This window comes from Sapajus apella, unplaced genomic scaffold (assembly GCF_009761245.1).
Source record: "Sapajus apella isolate SASKATOON/1434 unplaced genomic scaffold, GSC_monkey_1.0 scaffold566, whole genome shotgun sequence".
NCBI classification, from domain to species: Eukaryota; Metazoa; Chordata; class Mammalia; order Primates; family Cebidae; genus Sapajus; species Sapajus apella.
Genome location: NW_022437492.1, coordinates 23,888 through 44,935, shown reverse-complemented (window position 1 = coordinate 44,935; position 21,048 = coordinate 23,888). Strand labels below are relative to the sequence as shown.

General features: G+C 50.1%; 1 protein-coding gene across 1 annotated transcript in view; it reads left to right on the top strand.

Annotated features, from left to right (window-relative positions):
- Positions 1-927: 927 nt before the first annotated feature.
- LOC116546071 (microtubule organization protein AKNA-like) overlaps positions 928-21,048 on the top strand; it is a 31,232-nt gene continuing 11,111 nt past the window's right edge. The window contains 12 exon segments of the mRNA XM_032272418.1: positions 928-1,524; positions 2,264-2,418; positions 5,776-5,835; positions 8,135-8,262; positions 8,772-8,979; positions 10,564-10,730; positions 10,832-11,029; positions 12,511-12,772; positions 13,692-13,798; positions 15,115-15,326; positions 17,153-17,315; positions 20,477-20,653. Coding sequence (XP_032128309.1) covers positions 1,197-1,524; positions 2,264-2,418; positions 5,776-5,835; positions 8,135-8,262; positions 8,772-8,979; positions 10,564-10,730; positions 10,832-11,029; positions 12,511-12,772; positions 13,692-13,798; positions 15,115-15,326; positions 17,153-17,315; positions 20,477-20,653 — 2,165 coding nt within the window. The 5' untranslated portion in view covers positions 928-1,196.

The following is a 21,048-nucleotide window of genomic DNA, read 5'->3' as shown; positions in this document are numbered from 1 at the left end:
TGGTGATGTGATGATGCTGGTGCTGATGACAGTGGTGCTGCTGATGATGGTGATGAATGTCAGGGTCGTGGTCAGGGCACTTATTTCATGCACAGAGAGGTTATTAAGCCAACTAGGACTTGGAGGTTTGCCATGGTAGAACCCGGACAGCCCACTTAGCATGTGGGCTCTGACTGCAAGCCCACATGCTAAGCCACGGTTGGCAAACTTCCTCTGTGAAGGGCCAGATTGTGAAAATTTTTAGCTTTCTGGAGCATATAGTCTCTGTCACAACTACTCAACTCTGCCACCAGAGTGTGAAAGCAGCCATAGACAACACATAAACAAATAGGCATGGCTACATTCAATAAAACCTTATTTACAAAAGCAGAACATAGCTCTCCAAACTCTGCTCAAAGTGGTTGAACAGCATGTGGTTTCCCCTGCTTTCAAGCTTCAAAATCTTCCTTAGTCATCTGCCTGACTCCAGACTGCTCCCTCACCAACGGCCAGGTTAAATCTGCCCTCAAGTGAGAGAGATCTGCTACCAATGGCAGATCAGTTTGTTCGTTTCCTGTTTCACTCATTCATTTGAACAGCTGTTAGCTGCTATTATTTTCAATGTAACAATTGTTGGAAATGTTTATATGCGTTAAGAAATAATTACATGTTATATTGTATAGTATGATATAATTATAACCCACATTATTAATTAAGAGTTACTGTTAATAGTAGAACCAACCGGGGCGCAGTGGCTCACGCCTATAATCCCAGTGGTTTGGGAGGCTGAGGTGGGTGGATCACCTGAGGTTAGGAGTTTGAGACCAGCCTGACCAACATGGAGAAACCCTGTCTCTACTAAAAATACAAAAGTAGCCAGGCATGGTAGCGCATGCCTGTAATCCCAGCTACTCAGGAGGCTGGGGCAGGAGAATCCCTTGAACCCAGGAGGCGGAGGTTGCAGTGAGCTGAGATTGCACCACTGCACTCCAGCCTGAGCATCAAGAGTGAAACTCCAACCCCCAAAAAACAATATAGTAGAACCACAGATGTTGGGGTCAGGTAGAGCAGTGTTGTAATCCTCACCCAAGGACTTGTCAGCTGGAGATTTTGAGTAAGTGACTTAATAACCTCTCTGCGTCTCGGTTTTTTCTTCTATATAGTGGGGCGTTGGGGTCCCCACCTTGTCTTCCTTTCAGGACTGCCATTAAGAGTAAATGAAAGGGCATGGAGTTCTTCACCTGTGTTTGACCCAGCCAAGGGCTGCACTGAAAGATGGTGTTTATTACTGCAGGGCATGTGTGTTGAGCTCCTGGATGAAGATGAGGCGTTCGGGTGGGTTTGTCCCTGTCCTGACTTGGCTCTGCCATGCCTCCCCACTCCCACAGGTGAACCTGTTCTCTGACCCACCCCAGCCCAGCCGCAGCATCCACACAGGAATGGTACCGCAGGGGACCAAGGTCCTGTCCTTCACCATCCCACAGCCCCGCTCAGCGGAGTGGTGGCCGGGCCCGGCTGAGGACCCCCAGACCTCTGTGGCCTCAGGTGAGTCCCGGAGAAGAGGTGTGTTGGAGGCCCCTCCTGCCTGGGCTTCTGCTCTGTGGGGCCCACTGCATCACCTTGGGAATGGCACTGGCCTCAGGCCAGGGGAAGGAGGGAGGCAAGGCCCCACTCTGGACAGTTTGACTCAAAGGGGGTCAGAGATGTAGAAAGTGTCCTGTTTTGAGCCACAGCAGCATGGGGCAGCCCTGGCCCTGCCACTTGGCATCTTGGTGATCCTGGGTGAGTTGAAAACATGGAGCATTGTCCCTAGGGAGCCCATATCTCAGCCAGGCCCTGCGCTAAGCCTTGACACATGTGATCTCAGTTAATCCCCACAACAGCCCGTTGAGGTTCACACTGTAGTCACACCCATGACAGTCAAGGGGACCAAGGCTCGGAGAGGTGAGGACACACTGAAGCTCACACAGCTATGGAGGAGAGGTGTCTGGACTTGAACCCACGTCTCCCTGTGTGAGAGCCTCACTTGACTGGGAGCCCAGAGGCCTGGCATAGCTCTGCCCTTGCCAGCCATGTGACCTAGGTCAGATCTAGGCCTTGTTCTCTGCTGTAAATGGGGGACGACGCTCTGCCCAGCCCACTTCCTGGGGCTGATGTGAAGATAGCACATGATGACTGAGCTGGAACTTGATGACGGAGGTGTTGGCCTTGAGGTTCAGCCTCAGCCCTTTAGCCCCTGGAAGGACTATTCTTGGCCCCTGCTTTCAGCGTTTGTGTATTCCAGGGTGGCCATCAGCTCGAGGAGACCTGAGCCCCTCCTCGCCCACCAGCAAGCCCAACCTAGGGTGGCTTCCAGAGAATGGGGGCGTCTCCAAGGACCAGTCCTCAGAAGAGCAGACCCAGGCACTGGCTTCTCAGGCCCGACAGTTCCTGGCCAAGGTGAGTGGACTCCCAGCTTTGCCCTCGAGAGACTTAACCCACCTGGAGAACACAGAACCTCTGCCTGCTTGGGTGAGAGGTGCTCTGGGAGCCTCCCTCATCATTCCCCTGCCTCTGCACCAAGTTAACTCAGCTGTCCCCAAAACATGAACCCCTCCCTGGTTTTAGAGGCCACACAGCTCCAGCTCCTCCTTGTCACCAGTGCTAGGTTTAACGCCCCTTTTGGCGATGCGTCTCATCAAAGTCCCTCCAGTTGTGCTTAAAAGTGTCTCTAGGGTGATTCCCAGGAGACTCTAAGCTCTTGCAGGGTTCCAGAAGGGTAACAGAATCTCCACTCTGCCTTTTCCTCTTCAGGATAAGTTGCCTCACTTTCTTAGTTTATTTTATTAAATAAATCAATTCTCAGTTACTTCTCAAGGGTCTTTGTATCTCCATCCAACAGTCCAAGTAACTGTGGATTGTTTGCAGGTCTGTTTATAACTGTACATTGGCTTTATTCTAGAAGTTCTTTAAAGTACCTTATGAAAATACATACGTTTTAACCCCATTCTGAAAACAGAAGCAAGGAAACGGGGGCGGAGAGGAAGTAAGGGTAGAAAAAAATAAAGTATGTGAAGTGAGTAAATAAAATATTCTGCTGGACTTTAAGCACATTAGAGTCGCACATTTACCTTTGATCTTCCGAGCTGCCAATGCAAAAAGAGAAATGCCATAGTTACACACACCACCATGTCCATAAAACAAATTATTTCAGAGAATCCCCACCACGCTATTCTTCCCTTCCCTTCCCTCCCCTCCTCTCCCTTCCCCTCCTCTCCTCTCCTTTCCCCTCTACTGCTTTCTCTTCCCCTCTCCTCCCCATCTTTCCTCCCCTCCCCTTTTCTCTCCACCCTTCCCTTCTCCCCTGCCCTCCCCTTTCCCCTCCCCTCCTTTGCTTTATTGAAATGTAATTCACATACCATTCAATTGATTCACTTGAAGTGTATGTGGTTTTTAGTATCTTCATAGTTCTGCCGCCATCACCACAATCAATTTTAGAACATTTTCATCACCCACTAAGAAACCTCATCTCTATTAGGCAGCCACTCCCCATTCCCTCTTCCCCCAGCCTCTAGCAACTGCTCATCTGCTTCCTGTCTTTATGGGCTTACCTACTGTTGACATTTCATAGCAATAGATTAATGCAATATCTGTCCTGTGTCTGACGTCCATCACTTGCCATGTTTTCAAAGTTCATCCACGTTGGAACAGCACATACATACAAGTACTTCATTTCTTTTTTTTTTTTTTTTTTTTTTGAGACAGAGACTCTCTCTGTTGCCCAGGCTGGAGTGCAGTGGCGCCATCTCGGCTCACTGTAACCCCCACCTCCCAGGTTCAAGCGTTTCTCCTGCCTTAGCCTCCCTAGGAGCTGGGATTACAGATGCCAGTCACCACACCTGGCTAATTTTTGTGTTTTTAGTAGAGACGGGGGTTTTACCATGTTGGCCAGGCTGGTCTCGAACTTCTGTCCTCAGGTGATCCACTCGCCTCGGCCTCCCAAACTACTGGGATTATAGACTTCATATCTTTTTGCCACCACCATACTTGGTTCCATAGCTGGAGACACATTTCTTCTTCGTCTTACCTATTGTCCAGAAAATAAAGTGATGTCAAATCATCACACTGACCAGGAGCTAGGGCCTTAGCTGAACCCTCATGATCTAGGGCTGCATGGTCCAATTCCGAAGCCACTGGCCACACGTGGCTGTTGAGTACTTGACATCATCTGCTCTGAATTGAGGTGTGCTGTGGGTATAAAACACATACCAGATTTCAGAGACTTAGAAAAAAGAATATAAAATATCTCCCTATTTTTTTATATTGATTACATGTTGAAATGATCACACGTTGAAATTATATCATTAAAATGATAATTTCAATAAATAAAATATATTATTAAAATTAATTTTACCTGTTTCTTTTTACATTCTCAGGGTGGTGCTGAGAAAATTACAAATGACGTGTGTAGCTCACACTGTATTTCTATTTTACATATTATATGCATTATATAAAATATGATTATATTATATACATTTCTATATTACATTTCATGCTGATCTAGATCATTCTTAAAACAACCTCAAATCATCCCTTTCCTCGCTCTATCACCAGGCTGGAGTGCAGTGGCGCAATCTCGGCTCACTATAACTTCCATTTTCTGGTTTCAAGCAATTCTCCTGCCTCAGCCTCCCAAGTAGCTGGTACTACAGGCACACACCACCACGCCCAGCTAATTTTTTTGTATTTTTAATGGAGATGGGATTTCACCATGTTGGCCAGGACAGTCTCCATCTCTTAACCTTGTGATCCACTCACCTCAGCCTCCCAAAGTGCTGGGATTACAGGCGCGAGCCACCACATGCAGCCTCCGTTGCCTTTTTTCCAATTAAATGTTTTTTGGTTTTTTGTTTGGAGTGGGTAATAGAACCCCGTGATAAGGACCCTTGCACAGCACAGAGGGCATGTTGAGCAAAAATGAAATCTTTTCTCCAACCCATGCAAAAACGTTCACTGCACACACTCGCATTTATAGAAATGGTTGCATAAGCTACTGTACCTTGACTTTTTGAACTCCTAAATTTGAAATTTATTTTTGGGCAGGCAATGAATTCACATTGTTCACAGTTCAAAGGAAGCAGAGGACATGTAGTAGAAAAATCTACTTCTCATCCCTGTCTTCCAGCCCCCCAGTTCTCCTGAACGATGAATGTTTAATTGTTAATAAATTAATTATTAAGTAATAATTAAATAAATTAACTGTTAAGAAACAATATTTTAGTTTCTTGAAGCCCTATAGAGATAGTGTGTCATATATAAGCAAATGTATTTTTAGTTTTCCTTTTTATTCTCTACGTATTTTATACAGATGGCCGCATACCATAAACATTGCCCTATACCTTGATTTGACACCGAAAAGCAGGTCTTGGAGGTATTAATAGCTCAGAACATAGGCACGTGCCTTCCTCATGTTGATGGCTGCATACTATTCCACAGACAGGCATTTAGGCTGTTTCTTGTCCCCTCCCTACTGTTGGTGCTGCACTAAATATTCTGGCTCATTAGGCTTCATGCACATGAGCGAGTTTCTCTGTCGTCAGTAAAATCCAGCAGGTTCCACTTTGATTTTTCTCAAGGCTGCCTTGCCTGGGGCTGGTGGTAGAGGCTGTTCCCAGCACCCACCTCTCCATGCTTGGCAGAAACCCCACATCCTGAGGACAGACCCAGCTCCTCTTACTAAAGCATGGATGTGGCTGGGTGTGGGAGTCTGCAGGACTGGATTAATGGAGCATATTTCTTTCCCCTCCCAATGTCCAGGTGGAGTCCTTTGAAAGACTGATACAGGCAGGACGGCTCATGCCCCAGGACCAACTCAAGGTACTGCCCAATTGAGGAGCTGCCTGTGGAACTGCCAGACAGCTACTGTCCTCCATGGCTCTGTCTCTGATGCCTCTTTTGCTGCAAAATGGGAAAAAGAAGCCCAGTCACTTTCTTTAGAGCAAACAGCTCCTGCTTAGCTTCCCATGATAATGATTATATCACAGTAGTTACCACTTACTAAGCAAGGATGTTTGTGTGCCAGGGACTGTGGTAAACCCTAATGTATGTTATTTTATCATCATCAAAACCCAGTGAAGCAGTTACAGTAATCGCCCTCATTTAACCAGGATGGAACTAAAGCTCAGAGAGGCAACCTGAAGGCCATACAACTAGTAGGTAGCAGAACCTGGAGCCAGGTCTGTCTGCCTCCCAGATCCAGGCTCATAATCACTACCTCCACAAAGTATCCTGCCTCTCAGCAGGCAGAAACAGGCCTCTTCTTTTTTATTGCCTTTAAAAAAAATTACAAAAGTAGTTGCCCAAAGTTTGAGAACAAGGTTAAAAGAAAGCAGAGCGGGGAGACACTTTCTAGAATCTGTACTGGTGTATTTCCTTTTGGAATTTGGTGTTTTAGATAACTGTGGTCATAAATACCATTTAGATTCCTGCTGCATCAGCCAGAGTCCCAGTAAGGAACAGGGGAAGCTTTCAAATCTGGGAGTGTGGAGGTCAAAGGAAGGAACTGTCGGCACAGGTGTGGGCAGCATCAGGGGACCCAACAAAGGCTGGAGGATCCCCAGGGAGTAGCATTAGCTGTTCCGCCTCTCAAGTCTCTCTCTTCCCACCCTGCGATCTCTGATAGGTTCCTCCCACTAGACAGACCCAACCAGAAGCCAGCAGGTAGAAAGCCGTGGTGCTCAAAGCACAGAGCAGGGTGGGAGAGGAGCTGGGAGAAGGTCTGGAGAGGTAAATGCAACACACCTAGTTTCTAAAAAAGTGTTATGGCAGGAACATTTTCCTCTGTGGTTATATATGTATGTATACATACATTTTCCAGTCACAAGATGTGGGGTGTGTATCATGTAGTATCATCCAGTAAATGACCAAGGACCTTATAAACTAAAACCATTCATTTTTTTACTCTCTGTTCTAATTCCACCATATACAGGGAAGTTGAGAGCTGTCAGAAGAGTAGATGTGACCAGGGAGTGGGTTCTAGGTTGCCCTTGGCCTCGGTCTGTTCTCAGAGTTGAGTGGGTTGCGGATGGTAGTAAGATAGTGATACTGGCCGGGCACGGTGGCTCACGCCATATCCCTGCACTTTGGAAGGCTGAGTCAGGTGGATCACAAGGTCGGGAGTTCGAGACCAGCCTGACCAACATGGTAAAACCCTGTTTCTACTAAAAATACAAAAATTAGCTGGGCGTGGTGGTAGGCACCTGTAATCCCAGCTACTCAGGATGCTGAGGCAGGAGAATCACTTGAACCTGGGAGGAGGAGGTTGTAGTGAGCCAAGATTGTGCCACTGTACTCCAGCCTGGACAACAGAGCAAGACTCCGTTTCAAAAAATAAAAATAAAAAAGAGAGTGTTACCAATCCCAATTCCTGCAGCTTTAGCCATGCATTACCTGTGATCATATTTAACACACAAGCCTAGCAGAATTGCTAGGACCATGAGCTCTGGGGCCAGAGGGCCTGGGCCCACATCTTGTCTCTACAGCTCACTCACTTAAACGACTTAAACGACCTCTCTGTGCCTCAGTTTCATTCTTTTTAAATGAAGATGATAAATTACCCTTCTCATGACGATTATATTGAAGGTGAAATAAATGCAAAGTGCTTTAGCACAGAGCCTCAGTGCTCAGTAAGCTCTATCATGTGATGGTGATGATAACATTATCTGTGTTGCTAATCTGTAAGAATTTGGGGAAAGAGTGGCTAATTTTCTGAAGCCCACAGTTCTGTAAATCAAGAATGAGGATCCAGAGTCTCTCAAGTAGTAGGTCCTTACGGAGATATAGTGAGAGTATATTTGACACTGTGACAGCTATGACAGTTTGTGGTACTTTGGGGTCCTTGTAAGTCTACCCAGGAAGGGCTGGTGCCCTCTGAAGCTGGTGCCAAGACTCTAAGTGGTGTCTCTGTTGTGCCAGTCTGATGACAGAGAGCTTGGCCACGGCAGCTCTTCAAAGCAAGCAGCCTCCAGAGTTCTCAACCCCAGACTGTATCTCGCATGAACTCAGGGGCCCAGGCGCCTCCCATGGCCTCCCGCAAGCTGTCTCATCCACTGTGTCTGCAGAGACAGGCCCTGGGGGTGCTGAGCACTCAAGTCTTCCTGGCCTGGTCTGGTTTCAGGGCTTCCTGCAGCTGAAGGCTGCCCACGCAGCCCTGGAGGAGGAGTACCTGAAGGCCTGCCGGGAGCAACTCGCTGACCAGCCACTTGCCGGCTCCATGGGGACACCTGGGAGATTTGATCCTGGCAGGTACCTGCTGGGGAGGAAGGCCTGGAAGGACAGATGGGAGGGGTCCCTGGAGTCCCTCAGTCTCCAGGAGGGAGACACTTTGTCCTTATGATTTATACACGAGGGAACAGAGAGAAATCCTATCCTAATTAGCAACACATCCAAATGGTGGCACACTCAGAAGCTGAGATTTGAGCCCTTTGGACTCATGTGCTGAGAAGACCCCTTGGCAATAAGAGCTGAAACCCTTGTTGGACTATGGGGAAACTGAGGCTAGAGGGGAGTGGGGTTTATCTAAATTCCCACAGCCTGTGGATGGCAGAGGGGACTTGGACTGAGGCCTCCTGATTCCCAGTGGAACATTCTTTCATCTTGTTTATTTATTTTGAGTTCTCACCATCATCTAAAGGCTGATGCTAAATGGACCCCAAAGGGCCAACCCCTGGAGTCCCTGCTCTGACACTCTCTCCCAGACCTGCCTGATGGGGCTGCCATCTTGGGCTCCTGGCACTGATGTTTCTGCATTCCAGGGAGCTGGAGGCAGAGATTTACCATCTGGGAAGTTGCCTGGAAGAGCTGAAGGAACACATAGACCAGACCCAGCAAGAGCCTGAGCTGCCCCAGTCAGACTCAGCTCTGGACAGCTCCCCAGCCCTGCCCTACCCCCACCAGCCAAAGCACCTGCCAGCTTCTTCCGGACAAGCCCCTACGCCAGCCATCAAGACCTCCCGCTATGAGGTACCTCTTTGCTCAACCATATTGGGCTGTTCCCCTGTGCATTCATTTCTTCATTAATTCATTTCTTCAGTACATATTGCATATTTATGAAATGTGTACCATATGCCAGGACCCATGACACATGGTGGGTACTCAGTGGGATGGGAGGTGGTGGGGAAGGTGGCCTCTACCTTCACAGTTTCCTGCAGAGTTGAACTAGTGACAGTGATTTAGTTATAATTATTACTTCACTGAAGGAGAATTATGGGGTTCTGTGAGAGTAGATAGCGGGAGTAACATGATTGAGTTTGAGGAGAAGGTCAGAGAAACTTTCCCTGAAGAAGTCATGTTTAAAGGAGACCTGAGGCTAAATAGGAATTACCAGAGACAGAAAGAGAAAAGGCATCCAGCAGGGAAAACAGCCTGTGCAAAGGCCCTGTGGCTAGAGTATGGGAAGAGAAGGAAAAAATAGTCTGAGGTGTGGCTGGAGAGGCAGGAGGGGACCCCATGATGTAGGGTCTGGTGGGCCACATAGAGAGCGTGGTCTTAAACTCTGCTGGGTTTTCTGGTGGGGGATGACTTAAGATGACTAGTGGGTAGGCCAGTCTGAGGCTGTGTAGGTGGCAGGGCAAATGGAGAAGCACATGTGGATTTGAGAGAGGTTGGGAAGGCATGTTTGAGTGGACTTGGAGCGGCCGTGAGAGGGAAGGGACACACAGATGGCTCCCAACTCTAGCTTGTAGTACAGCACAGATGATGGGGTAAAGCCGAGACAAGAGCCCAACACGAAAGGGGCTTTGTAGGAGTCTCTCCGGCCCACACCACGACCCCCTGAGAGACAACCACTATCTCGGTTTTGCAGACAAGCAAGCTGAATGTAGTGCGTTGACACAGATGACAGTGGTGGGGTCTCTATGCCTCTCAGCTCCTGTTGCCTGTGCTGCAAAGGCTTGGCTGTTGGGGATAGAAGCAGGAGAGAGAGCCCAGCATGCTGGGTAGGGTGGGGCTCTGGTAGGACATCCCTGACAGCTGAGGCCTTACTGGCCCCATGGTTTGGGGAAAATCTTATGCGGTGCTCTGTCCTAGAGGGTAGGAAGACTCTACCAGGCATCACTACATGCATGAATGGGGAGAAAACCTGAGTACCTTATCTTGAGGGACCCTTGTGCTCTTCAGTGAAGGTATTGCAGGGGGCTGTGGTGGCTACACTGGAATGGATGGGGGTCAGGAGTGTTGACTCTGGCAGGAAGTCTAGGTTCAAATCTCAACTCTGCTCCTTGTTTCTGTTGACTTTGGGCAAATCATTTGAGCATGAGTTACCTGTCTGTAAAATGGGTTGTGATAATTGTAGGTACTGGTGGTGTTGTGATGTGATATCTCTATGGTGCTTGGCACATAGTAGGTGCTCAATTCATGGCAGCCAGTATGGAAGACCACATAGCCCAGTCCCCATAGTTTACACACACATGAAAGGGTGGTGGGCGTAGTGAGTCTAATGTGCTTCTTACTCTTCAGCCCCCAGCATGAGCCTGGCAGGAGGTAGGTGCTTAAAAGTAGTGTTGAAGTATCTGCTGAATCTCTGTCCCTCCATCTCTCTGACCCCAGCCTGCCACCACCACTGCTGCCTCCAGCACTGGCCCCTACCCACTGCATGTGAATGTCGAGGTGAGCTCTGGCAACAATGAGGTGGAGGACAGGCTGCAGGACCCCCCGGCCCTGCTCAGGGACAAGGAGCTGCAGATGGAGCAAGTTCTCCATGGCCTCTTGGAGCGGTGAGTGCCACCTGGACCTGACTGTTGTGTCCGGCCAGCAGCTGGATCTTGGTGGTCCCCCACTGGGCAGAGGTCATGCCCCTCTGTGTGTTCTTCTGCAGGTCCCTCGGTGTGAAGTCTCTCCCGGAAGCCGTGAGGGTGGAGGAGGAGGAAGAAGGGGAGGAAGAGGAGGAGGAGGAGGGAGGCGACTCCTTGGAAGTTGATGGGGTGGCTGCAGCTTCAGGGAAGGCAGAGGCCACCGGGGTCCTCCCAAGGCAGTGTCTGGTGCAGGCTGAGAAAAGTCATGGGGCTCCCCTGGAGTAAGTCGCTGAGCCTTTCCTGCAGAATGTCCAGTTCCACCCTAAAACCACAGGGGTGACCACTGTCAGAGTGAGTAAGGCAGCACTTCGCAGTTTACACATGGCTTCCCGTCCTGCCTCTTCGTGGTGTGGAGTGTTTACCACTGATAGCCCTTGAAGTGATTTTGGGTAGTGTGGGACATGATTTTCAGTAAGACAGATGCAGCTCTAAAGAACAGTATTCTCAGCACAGTGGCCCATGCCTGTAATCCCAGCACTGGGGGAAGCCAAGGCAGGTGCATCACTTGAGCCCAGGAGTTCAAGACCAGCCTGAGCAAAATGGCAAAACCTCATCTCTACAAAAAATACAAAAAGTAGCCAGGCATGGTGGTACACCCCTGTAGTCTCAGCTGTTTGGGAGGCTGAAGTAGGTGGATCTCTTCAGCCCAGGAGGCGGAGGTTGCAGTGAGCTGAGATCGGGCCACTGCACTCCAGCCTGGGTGACAGTGTGAGACCTCATCTCAAAAAAAAAAGAAAAAAAAATATTATTCTCCTTTTCTATTTCTGACCTTCCAATGATACAAAGGAGAAAGTCTCAGTTAGTGCTGTGGTGACTTTAATGCCTCTCTCGATCTTCTGTGGAAAAAGAGAGAGACGAGAGTGAAAGCATGCAAGCCGCCCTCATGCCTAGAACCTGTAGCAGGCAAATGAATCTATGTAGTATATGATAATGTTCAGGTTTCTTGTATTTATCCTCAAAGTTAGTTTCTATTTGTCACATAACACACCCATCTTCTGTTTTGGGTTTTGTGGTTTTTTTTTTTTTTTTTTTTTTTTTTTTTTTTTTGAGATGGAGTCTCGCTCTGTCACCCAGGCTGGAGTGCAGTGGCGTGATCTCGGCTCACTGCAACCTCCACCTCCTGGGTTCAAGCAATTCTCCATCCTCAGCTTCCCAAGTCACTGGGATTATAGGCACCTGCCACCATTCCCAGCTAATTTTTGTATTTTTAGTAGAATGGGATTTTTCCATGCTGGTCAGGCTGGTCTTGAACTTCTGACCTCAGGTGATCCACCTGCCTCAGCCTCTCAAAGTGCTGGGATTACAGGCGTGAGCCAGTGCACCCAGCCCCGATCTTCTGTTTTTAATAGTGATCTAAAATCTTTTGAGTGGCTGGAAGTTTATGGAAATGGATGAAATAGGGAAGACGGTAAACTCCTCAAGTCTGGGAAATGCTGCTTTAGCATTCCCTCCGTGGTGTATTGGGTGGGTTTTGTTGGCATCCACATTTTACAGTTGAGAAAAGTGAGGTCGAGAGAGGGGAAGTGCCTTGCCCTAGGACACACAGCTAGAGGGGTGGCAGAACCAGGCTGGGCAGCCAGGGGTGTCTGACTCTGGAGCTTGTGTTCTGGACTGCTTGGCTCACAAGACAGGCCAACCCCCACGTCAGGACTGCCTGGCCTGCGGCAGAACTCAGGGATGATGCTCTTCTCTCCCATGCCAGGGAGGCCACAGAGCAGATGGAATCTGTGAAGCCACCAGGTTTCCAGACATCCCTGGCCAGAGACGGGCACATGTCAGGCCTGGGCAAGGCTGAGGCAGCCCCTCCAGGCCCTAGCATGCCACTCCATGCTAGGGCACCCCACCCTCCGGGCACCAAGTCTGCAGCATCCCACCAAAGTAGTATGACCAGCCTGGAGGAAAGTGGCATTTCTGAGCGCCTTGCACAGAAGCCTTTGCACCAAGCCGGTGGGCCCCACCTGGAGGTAAGTCTCCCCGTGGGGGAATGGGCCCAGAACCTCAACTTTCTGCTTCTGGGTCTTTCCTTGTGCTCTTCCTTCTTGGAATACCTGCTGCTCCTGTCCCTCCCTGCCAGCCACAATCCCACCTGACATACAGGACTTATGCCCAGTGCCACCCGCATCCTGTCACACTTCCAGAGCTCTTGTTCCTCCTCTGAGAGCTTGGAGCCCATTGCTTGTACGTCCCTGAGCCTGCTCATCACAGCTGGGGAGTTCTACACCCTTTAGAGCAGAGATCACTGCCGCAAAGTCACAGACCATGATGGAAATGTGACTGTCACACAATAATGCATATATGTACATTCATGTGCATGCACGCACAAACACGCACACATACGCTTCTGTAGTCCTAATGAGCCCATGATCAGGAATTTCTGCACTAGATGTGAACTCACCGAGGGCAGGCACCCGTGTTGCTGTTTGTGTTCTTTGTGCTGTTCATGAAACCCAGTGGGTAGGGCCTGTGCATATTTGATGGTTTTGTTTTTCCAATGCCTTGGGCCTGAGCATTTCCGCAGTCAGAGAAGACTATAGGACTCCAGGCCTAAGCCAGGAGACATGGGAAATAAGGCTTTCTCCCTCTCCCCTTGCTAGTCCTTGTCCACGGCCATGTCTCTCCCAAGGGCTCTGGCTGCCACTTCTCAGGGAGGCAAGACTCGCTCAGGGTCCTCCTGGGGTGTGGAGTCCCTGCTGGTAGCCAGATTCTTGTGCTGGGGCCTGAGAGCCTGAGGGCCCTCACCCCAGAGCCTGGCTGCTGGGAGGTCGGCCAGCCTCCTTGGTGCATGAGCCTCTGGGAGGTGAGGCCCAGGCCAGGATTTGGGAAGGGCTTCCCAGGCCGCCTTGGGGACCTTCCGCAGACATAAAGGGATACTGCCTCTTTCAGGAGCCCTGGATGGCGTTCCCGGAGACAGACAGTGGCTTTGTGGGCTCAGAAACAAGCAGAGTCTCACCCCTCACCCAGACTCCAGAGCACCGGCTCTCCCACATCAGGTATCCTGGGATCCCGCCATTGTCCTGTCAGTGCCACATACCTGGAACAGCCTGGGAATCACAGTGCCCGTTATGGCCCCGAATAAGAGGGATGATCTGGCCATTCATAGGGCCTCATTCATTCCCCCGACCATGATTTCTTGTTCCCATGTTATTGACAGAGCTTCAGGGAGGGGAGTGACTAGTCCAGCCTTATACAGCCAGTTAGCGACAGACTGGGAAATTAATTTTTGTTGAGCAATTGAATGGATGAATGAATAAAAACTACAAGGAGGGCTGGGCATTGTGGCTCACGCCTGTAATCCCAGCACTTTGGGAGGCTGAAGCAGGCAGATCACGAGGTCAGGAGATCGAGACCATCCTGACCAATATGGTTAAAACCTGTCTCTACTAAAAATACAAAATTAGCTGGGCATGGTGGTGCATGCCTGTAGTCCCAGCTACTCAGGAGGCTGAGGCAGGAGAATTGCTTGAACCCAGGAGGCAGAGGTTGCATTGAGCCGAGATTGCACCATTGCTCTCCAGCCTGGGTAACAAGAGTAAAACTCCGTCTCAAAAAAAAAAAAACAAAACTACAGGGAGGGCACTGTGAGGTAAACAGAAGATGAGGACAAAGGGCACTCAGGGTGGCTACATGGAACCCAAAGGGAAGGGAGAAGGCGGAGGGGACAGGGCTGAAGGGTGGAGGGATGGAGCCTCCAAAGCTGGGTGCAGGCCCTTCAGGAGGCCGATGTGACAGCCCCAGGGTACATGAAAAGGAAGGATTAGAAGTCCTATTTTTTTCTTTTTGAGATGGAGTCTCACTGTTGCCAGGCTGGAGTGCAGTGGCACAATCTCAGTTCACTGCAACCTCCACCTCCGGGTTCAAGTGATTCTCCTGCCTCAGCCTCCTGAGTAGCTGGGACTACAGGCATGCACCACCATGCCCAGCTAATTTTTGTATTTTTAGGAGAGACAGGGTTTCACCATATTGGTCAGGATGGTCTCGGTCTCCTGACCTCGTGATCTGCCTGCTTCAGCCTCCCAAAGTGCTGGGATTACAGGCGTGAGCCACCGCACCCGGCCTCTCTTTATGTCTTTATGTATTCTAAACATAAATTGAGCTTTATTATTTTACATATTGGTTGGCCAGTGTACAGTTTACAAAGAAGTGGGCATCCAATGTTTGTGTGTGTCCTTGGAAATAGGGTACCACCAGGGGTGTGAAGTCACAAAGGGTGGGAGTGCATTGGGTTAGCGAGTGGAGGGGCTCAGATGCCACCTGAGCGTCTCGCTCTGTGTGACCTCCGTGTGTCCCTTCCTCCACGGTCCCCCAGCACAGCAGGGACATTAGCCCAGCCCTTCACCGCATCTGTGCCCAGGGATGGAGGCTCCTACCCCAAGGCCAGGGGTTCTCTGGTTCCCAGAAGAGCCACAGAGCCCAGCACACCCCGGAGCCGAGCACAGAGGCATCTCTCCTGCCCAAGTGGGCCTCTCCTTCAGAGGGTACCCAACTGCAGCCTGGAGCGGGCATTGGCCACAGAGATGGGTGAGTGCAGGAGTCTGGCCTGGCCAGAACTGTGTGGATTGAAACATCAAACAGAACAACTTGTGGAACCCTTTAGGATATAACATATCAGCCAGGTCCCTTGTACGGAAATTTGAAATTACAGATAAGGTGGGCAAAAGGGAACAAAAGAAAAAAAATACCCTGGAGACCATTAGTGCCGACGTTTTGGTGTAGAAGCTGTGAGCTAGCTGTTTTCTGTGCCGATGTAAATGTGTGTTTATTTACACACACTCATGCACTGCATGACAACGTTTTGTTCAACAACAGACAGCATGTATGACTCAGCCTCCCAAGTAGCTGGGACTACAGGCACACACCACCACATCCAGCTAATTTTTGCATTTTTAGTAGATACTTGGTTTCACCATGTTGGCCAGGCTGGTCTTGAACTCCTGACCTCAGGTGATCCACCGGCCTCGCCCTCTCAAAGTGCTGGGATTACAGGCATGAGCCACTGCCCCCGGCCTGCACTGTACTTTTATAAATGACCTGCAGAGCAGCCCAGCCTTTAATTAAATTTTTTATTTGGAGATAATTGTGGATTCACATGCAGTTATAAGAAATAATACACAGAGATCCCATGTGCCTTTGCTCAGTTTCCCCCAATGATAATATCTTGCAAAACTGTAATACAATGTCATAGCCAGATGTTGACAATGACGCAGTGAAGATCCAGAATGTCCCATCACCACAAGGAGCGCCATGCTGCCCTTTCACAGCACCACTTCCCTCCTGCTTGCGGCCTGTCCTTAACCCCTGGTAACCACTAATCTGTCCTCCATTTCTATCATGTCATCATGTTAAGAATGTTTTATAAATAGAATCATACACTATGTAACCTGGGATTACATAGTATCCCAGGGATTGGCTTTTCACTCGGCATAATTCTCTGGACATTTACCTAGATTATTCTATGTATCAATAGTTAGCTCCTTTATATATTGGTGAGTAGTATTCCAAGGATTTCATTGCTTTTATTTTTAATTTATGTATTGTTTTTAAGATGGGGTCTCGCTCTGTCACCCAGGCTGCAGTGCAGTAGCGCCATGATGGCTCACCGCAGCCTTGACCTCCCCAGATCAAGCGATTCTCCCTTTTCAGTCTCCCAAGTAGCTGGGACCAAAGGGGAGTACCTCCACATCCAGCTAATTTTTTTTTTTTTGTATAATGTTTTTTTGCAGCAAAGATGGGATCTTTCTATATTACCTAGGCTAGTCTCGAACTCCTGGGCTCAAGCAATCCTCCCACCTCAGCCTCCCAGGGTGTTGGAATTACAGGTGTGAGCCACCGTATCTGGCCAGTTCATTGCTTTTAATGCATGGGCCAGATGAGTGGTTTTTAACCTTTGGTCACCCATCCCTTTGGGAGATTGGTTAAGAGTTATTAATGCCCTCCCCAGAAACACGCATACTGTACATGGAAAAAGGTGACTATAATTTCAGAGGAGGTTCTGAAGCCAGCCCCAGAACAACATGGTAAGGTGATCAAGTCTTAGGGACCCAAGTGAAGGAGCAATTAATTCTTTGCAGGGGGAGTTCCTGAAGACTTGGATGGTGTCATGGTGGGTGGGAGGAGAGGTTCTGGTTAGAAACAGCAGAGCAGGCCCAGCTCAGCACCCACATTCCCAGCAAAATTTAGATCTGGTTTGGAGGTCAGTGTGGGTCACTGGCCTCATCGGGAGCTTCCTTTGTGACCTTGAACTGGGCACTGCCGCTTCGTTTACCCCGTCATTCCACCTGCACGAGTGTGAGCTTGGAATTTCTCTCTGCTTAAACTCACTTTGGGTTCTCTCTCTGCCTTCCTAGTGGTTCCTGGCTCGGAGTTTGAGGGGCATAAGCAGATTTCTGAACAGCTCCTTCCCAGCAAGACAATCAGCCCACCCCCAGCCCCTGCCCCAGCCGCTGCCCCTCTGCCCCGTGGACCAACAGAGACCATCCCCAACTTCCCACTCAACAGGGCAGAGCGAGAGTAAGTCAGACCCTTGGATCCTGGGGGTTCAAGCTCATCATCCAGATGGGAGTGTGATGTGAAGTGTTAGGGGTGGAGGTAGAGACCTGCCCGGCTCACACAGCTGCTGGTGGTGGGACCATGCGGGCCCAGGTGTCCTGCCGCCCAGCGCCCGGCGGTTTCTGTGGGACCTCACTGACTAGGCATCAAGGACACTTCTCCAGCCAGTGGAAACTGACCTAAACAGTCACCTTTCTGGTGCTGAATCATCTCCCCTCTCTCCCCGTCATCTCCCTTCCAAGATAAGCCTGTCCTTTCCAGGGGTGTCTCTTCTGCCACTTGCACATTGATTGTATGAACCAAGAAGCTACTGCCTTCTGAGTTTTTCCTTTCTTTTTTTGGTCCATGTGCGTTTTTTCTAAGAAAGCTCCATTTCCTTGGTTGAACAGAAATGGTAAAATAGCTTGGTCGCTTCTCTTACATCTCCTCTTAGTTGCTTTTGGTCGATGATCACTCACATGTCCTTGCGGGAGGGGGTGAATATCTCGGGATGCGCTGTCATGTTGCCCACGTGCCAAGTTGTGTCCAGCTGCTGGCATCTGGCTTCCTTGTCTGAGTTTAGTAAGTCTGCCCCTGCAGGCTCCCCTGACATCAGGCTTGTTTCTCTATGGTATGCTGGGCCTTGGACAGAGTCTTGAATACAATAGTAGACAAGACTCTGTCCTAGGCCTCGTAAGCCTTACCATCTTATAGAATGGACACACGAAGAAACAGGCAGTGGCCCCCCCACTGTGATAAGTACCGTGATGGCAGAGGACTAAAGGACTGTGGGAACATAGAGGAGCATCTAGTCCAGTTAGAGGCTTCAGGAAGGGCTTCCTGGAGGAAGTGGTATCTCAGCAGACATCAGAAGGAAGAGAGGTAGAAGAGTATCTCCAGCAGAGGGAATGGCATGTCCAGAGGTCTAGAGGTGAGAGAGTGCCCATCACCTGTGAGGAGCTAAATGGTCAGCCAGATCCTCTAGTGTGAGGTGGTGGGGTGCTGGGCAGTAAAGGAAGAGAGGGGTAGGTAGGAGAGACCTGTGGAAGATCCTGCCTGAAGGCCACGGGTAAGAGGAGACGTTCACTGCATGTTCCGTGAGGGCACAAAGGCTGTGAGGACAGGGAAGGGGATTTTAAGCAGGGCAGTAGTGTGAGCAGGTTGATGTTCTGGAGTTCTCTGTCCACCAGCAGGGTGAGAACAGGCTGAGAATCTGCTGAGAAGGCTGCCTCATCCAAGAGAGATGACGGGGCCTGGGTTCTCTAGGGAGGCCCCTGCAGAGGGAAGAAGGGATTCATTTGGGGAGAGATATTTTGGAAGTTGGGCCCATGACACTTGGTAGCTGATTAACTTCAGGGGCGTTCAGGGAAGGAGCAGGTCTAGAGGGGCTCAGATTTCTGTCTGGCCGGTTAGCTGGATGCTGATGCCAAGTGCAGAGGCGGGGGAGTAAGTTTGCCAAGAAAGATGAATTTTAAGTGCCAGCTGGCACTCAGCAAGAAACTAAAGAGTTAAATCAGGGAGACTGAGATACCCAAGTGACTGACTCATGCTCCGGACTGGTAAGCCTTTTTTTTTTTTTTTTTTTTGAGACAGAGTCTCGCTCCATCGCCCAGGCTGGAGTGCAGTGGCACGATCTCTGCTCACTGCAACTTCTGCCTCCCAGGCTCAAGCGATTCTCCTGCCTCAGCCTCCCAAGTAGCTGGGATTACAGGCACATGCCACCACACCTGGCTAATTTTTGTATTTTTAGTAGAGATGGGGTTTCACCATGTTGGCCAGGTTGGTCTTGCTCTCCTGACCTCAGGTGATCCACCCACCTCGGCCTTCCAAAGTGCTGGGATTACAGATGTGAGCCACCACACTGAGCCTTTTTTTAATGCCTTCTGACTGGGAGCCGGAGCTCTCCCTTGCAGGGGTTAACTGGGGGCGGAGAGATGTCACTCTCCAGTAGCCACCGCCCACCCCTTGCCCTCACGGCTTTGTCTCAGAAACACCAGCAGGCATCTCCCTGGGGATTGCCAAGGGAACCCACTGCCCTTGAACACACACACTCAGTGCTAGGGCACAGCCAGAAAGAGGCCTGCACTCCTTCTGACACACTCATCTGAGTGCTCATGTCTGCTGGAGGCAGCACCAGGAGACGCTCACCCACCAGTCCAGGGGCCACCAGGCAAGAACGGCCCCAATGGGAATTCCCACCCCAGACCAAGGGATAGATGTGGAACCTGCAACAGCTTGGAGGTTGAAGCTCTAACGCTGCTCCATGTTGGGGAGAAGGAGTCTTGTGGGGAGGGGTGTCTGGGTAGGATTATCTGCTGCAGTCCTAGCAATGCCCACAAAAGGAGACCCTGGAGATGCAGGGACTGACTGGAGAGAAATGCAAACAGGGTTTACTCCCTAAATGCTGGCGGCTGGAGGTAGGACCACGTTGGGAGTTTCACCAGGATTTACTACAGCCCTGCAGACCGCTTCCAGCCTGCTCTTAGTCAGCCCTCCTGGGACAGGTGGGGCTAGGAAGCATCAAGGTGTCTCCTTGTCTGCTCTCCATGCACAGCACTCTACTCTGCTCCCTCTCAAAGCCCAGATCCTCTGCAGTACTGTGTCCTGAGCGCCCACAAGGTGCAGGGGCTCAGGGGTTATCAGACAGGAAGCCATTTCCTTCTTGCCTGCTGGCGGCTCACTGTCTGCGCGGGGAGACAGTGGACAAGCATCTTCTGCTAGGTCTGGAGGGACGGGCTTGCACAGTGGTAGGGAAAGGAGCTGCGCCTGGACAGAGAGTGAAGGTTGGTGTTTTACAGTGAACTGTAGCTAGGGCCCTCTCTCTCCTGCGTCCTCATCTCCAGCTCAGGAATTTGTCACTGGTGTTTCTGGATAGCTATTCAGACCCTGTATGTCACGCAGGGGAAACTTCAGAGGTTCTGTTCTGTTCACTGAATGCACAGGGACATGAACTCAGAAAGGATGTCAAGTTGTGTGCAAGAAAAGTGTTGCACAGGAAAGTTCTAGAATCATTTGGCAGCAGAGCTAGACCCTGTGCCTGCTGGGACGGGACAGAGGCTGCTGCGTCCTGGCACCCTCTGGGGTGGCTGCAGCTCGGTTCCCCATGCCTCTGTTCTTTGTTTCTGTGTCCACTCCTACCCCAGCCAGGCCATCCGTGAGCTGCAAGAGGAGGTGTCCCGGCTCCGCCTGCGGCTGGAGGACAGCCTGCATCGGGCACCCCAGGACAGCCCGACTCACCCAGCGTTTGCCTTTGACCGCCCCACCCGGACCCGCGGCCGGCCAGCGGACTCCCCAGCCCCCTGGGGCTCCCATTATGGCAGGTGGGTGACCTCAAAACTCCTACCTCTGTGTCCTGGTGGCAGCCATGGAAGATAGTCTTGGCTGGCCTCTGGCTGTCCCCAGACATATGGACTCAAGCACTGTCACATCCCTCTCTCACTCATTCACTCATTCACTCATTCATTCATTCACTGTTCCATTTGTTCACTGTGGAGGATTTGATGCACAGAAAAATATATAAACCTCTGTGTTAACAATAGAGAACAATGCAATGAATATCCCTGGGCCCACCACCCAGCCAAAGAGTTAGAACATTGCCAGGATGCCTACCCTCTCACCCACTAATTTGGTGTTGGTTCATTTATGATGATAACATAAAATCAGCTGGCTTCTTTTGAGTGTTTCTATGGGAGGGCACTCGATGAAGAGTTTTATG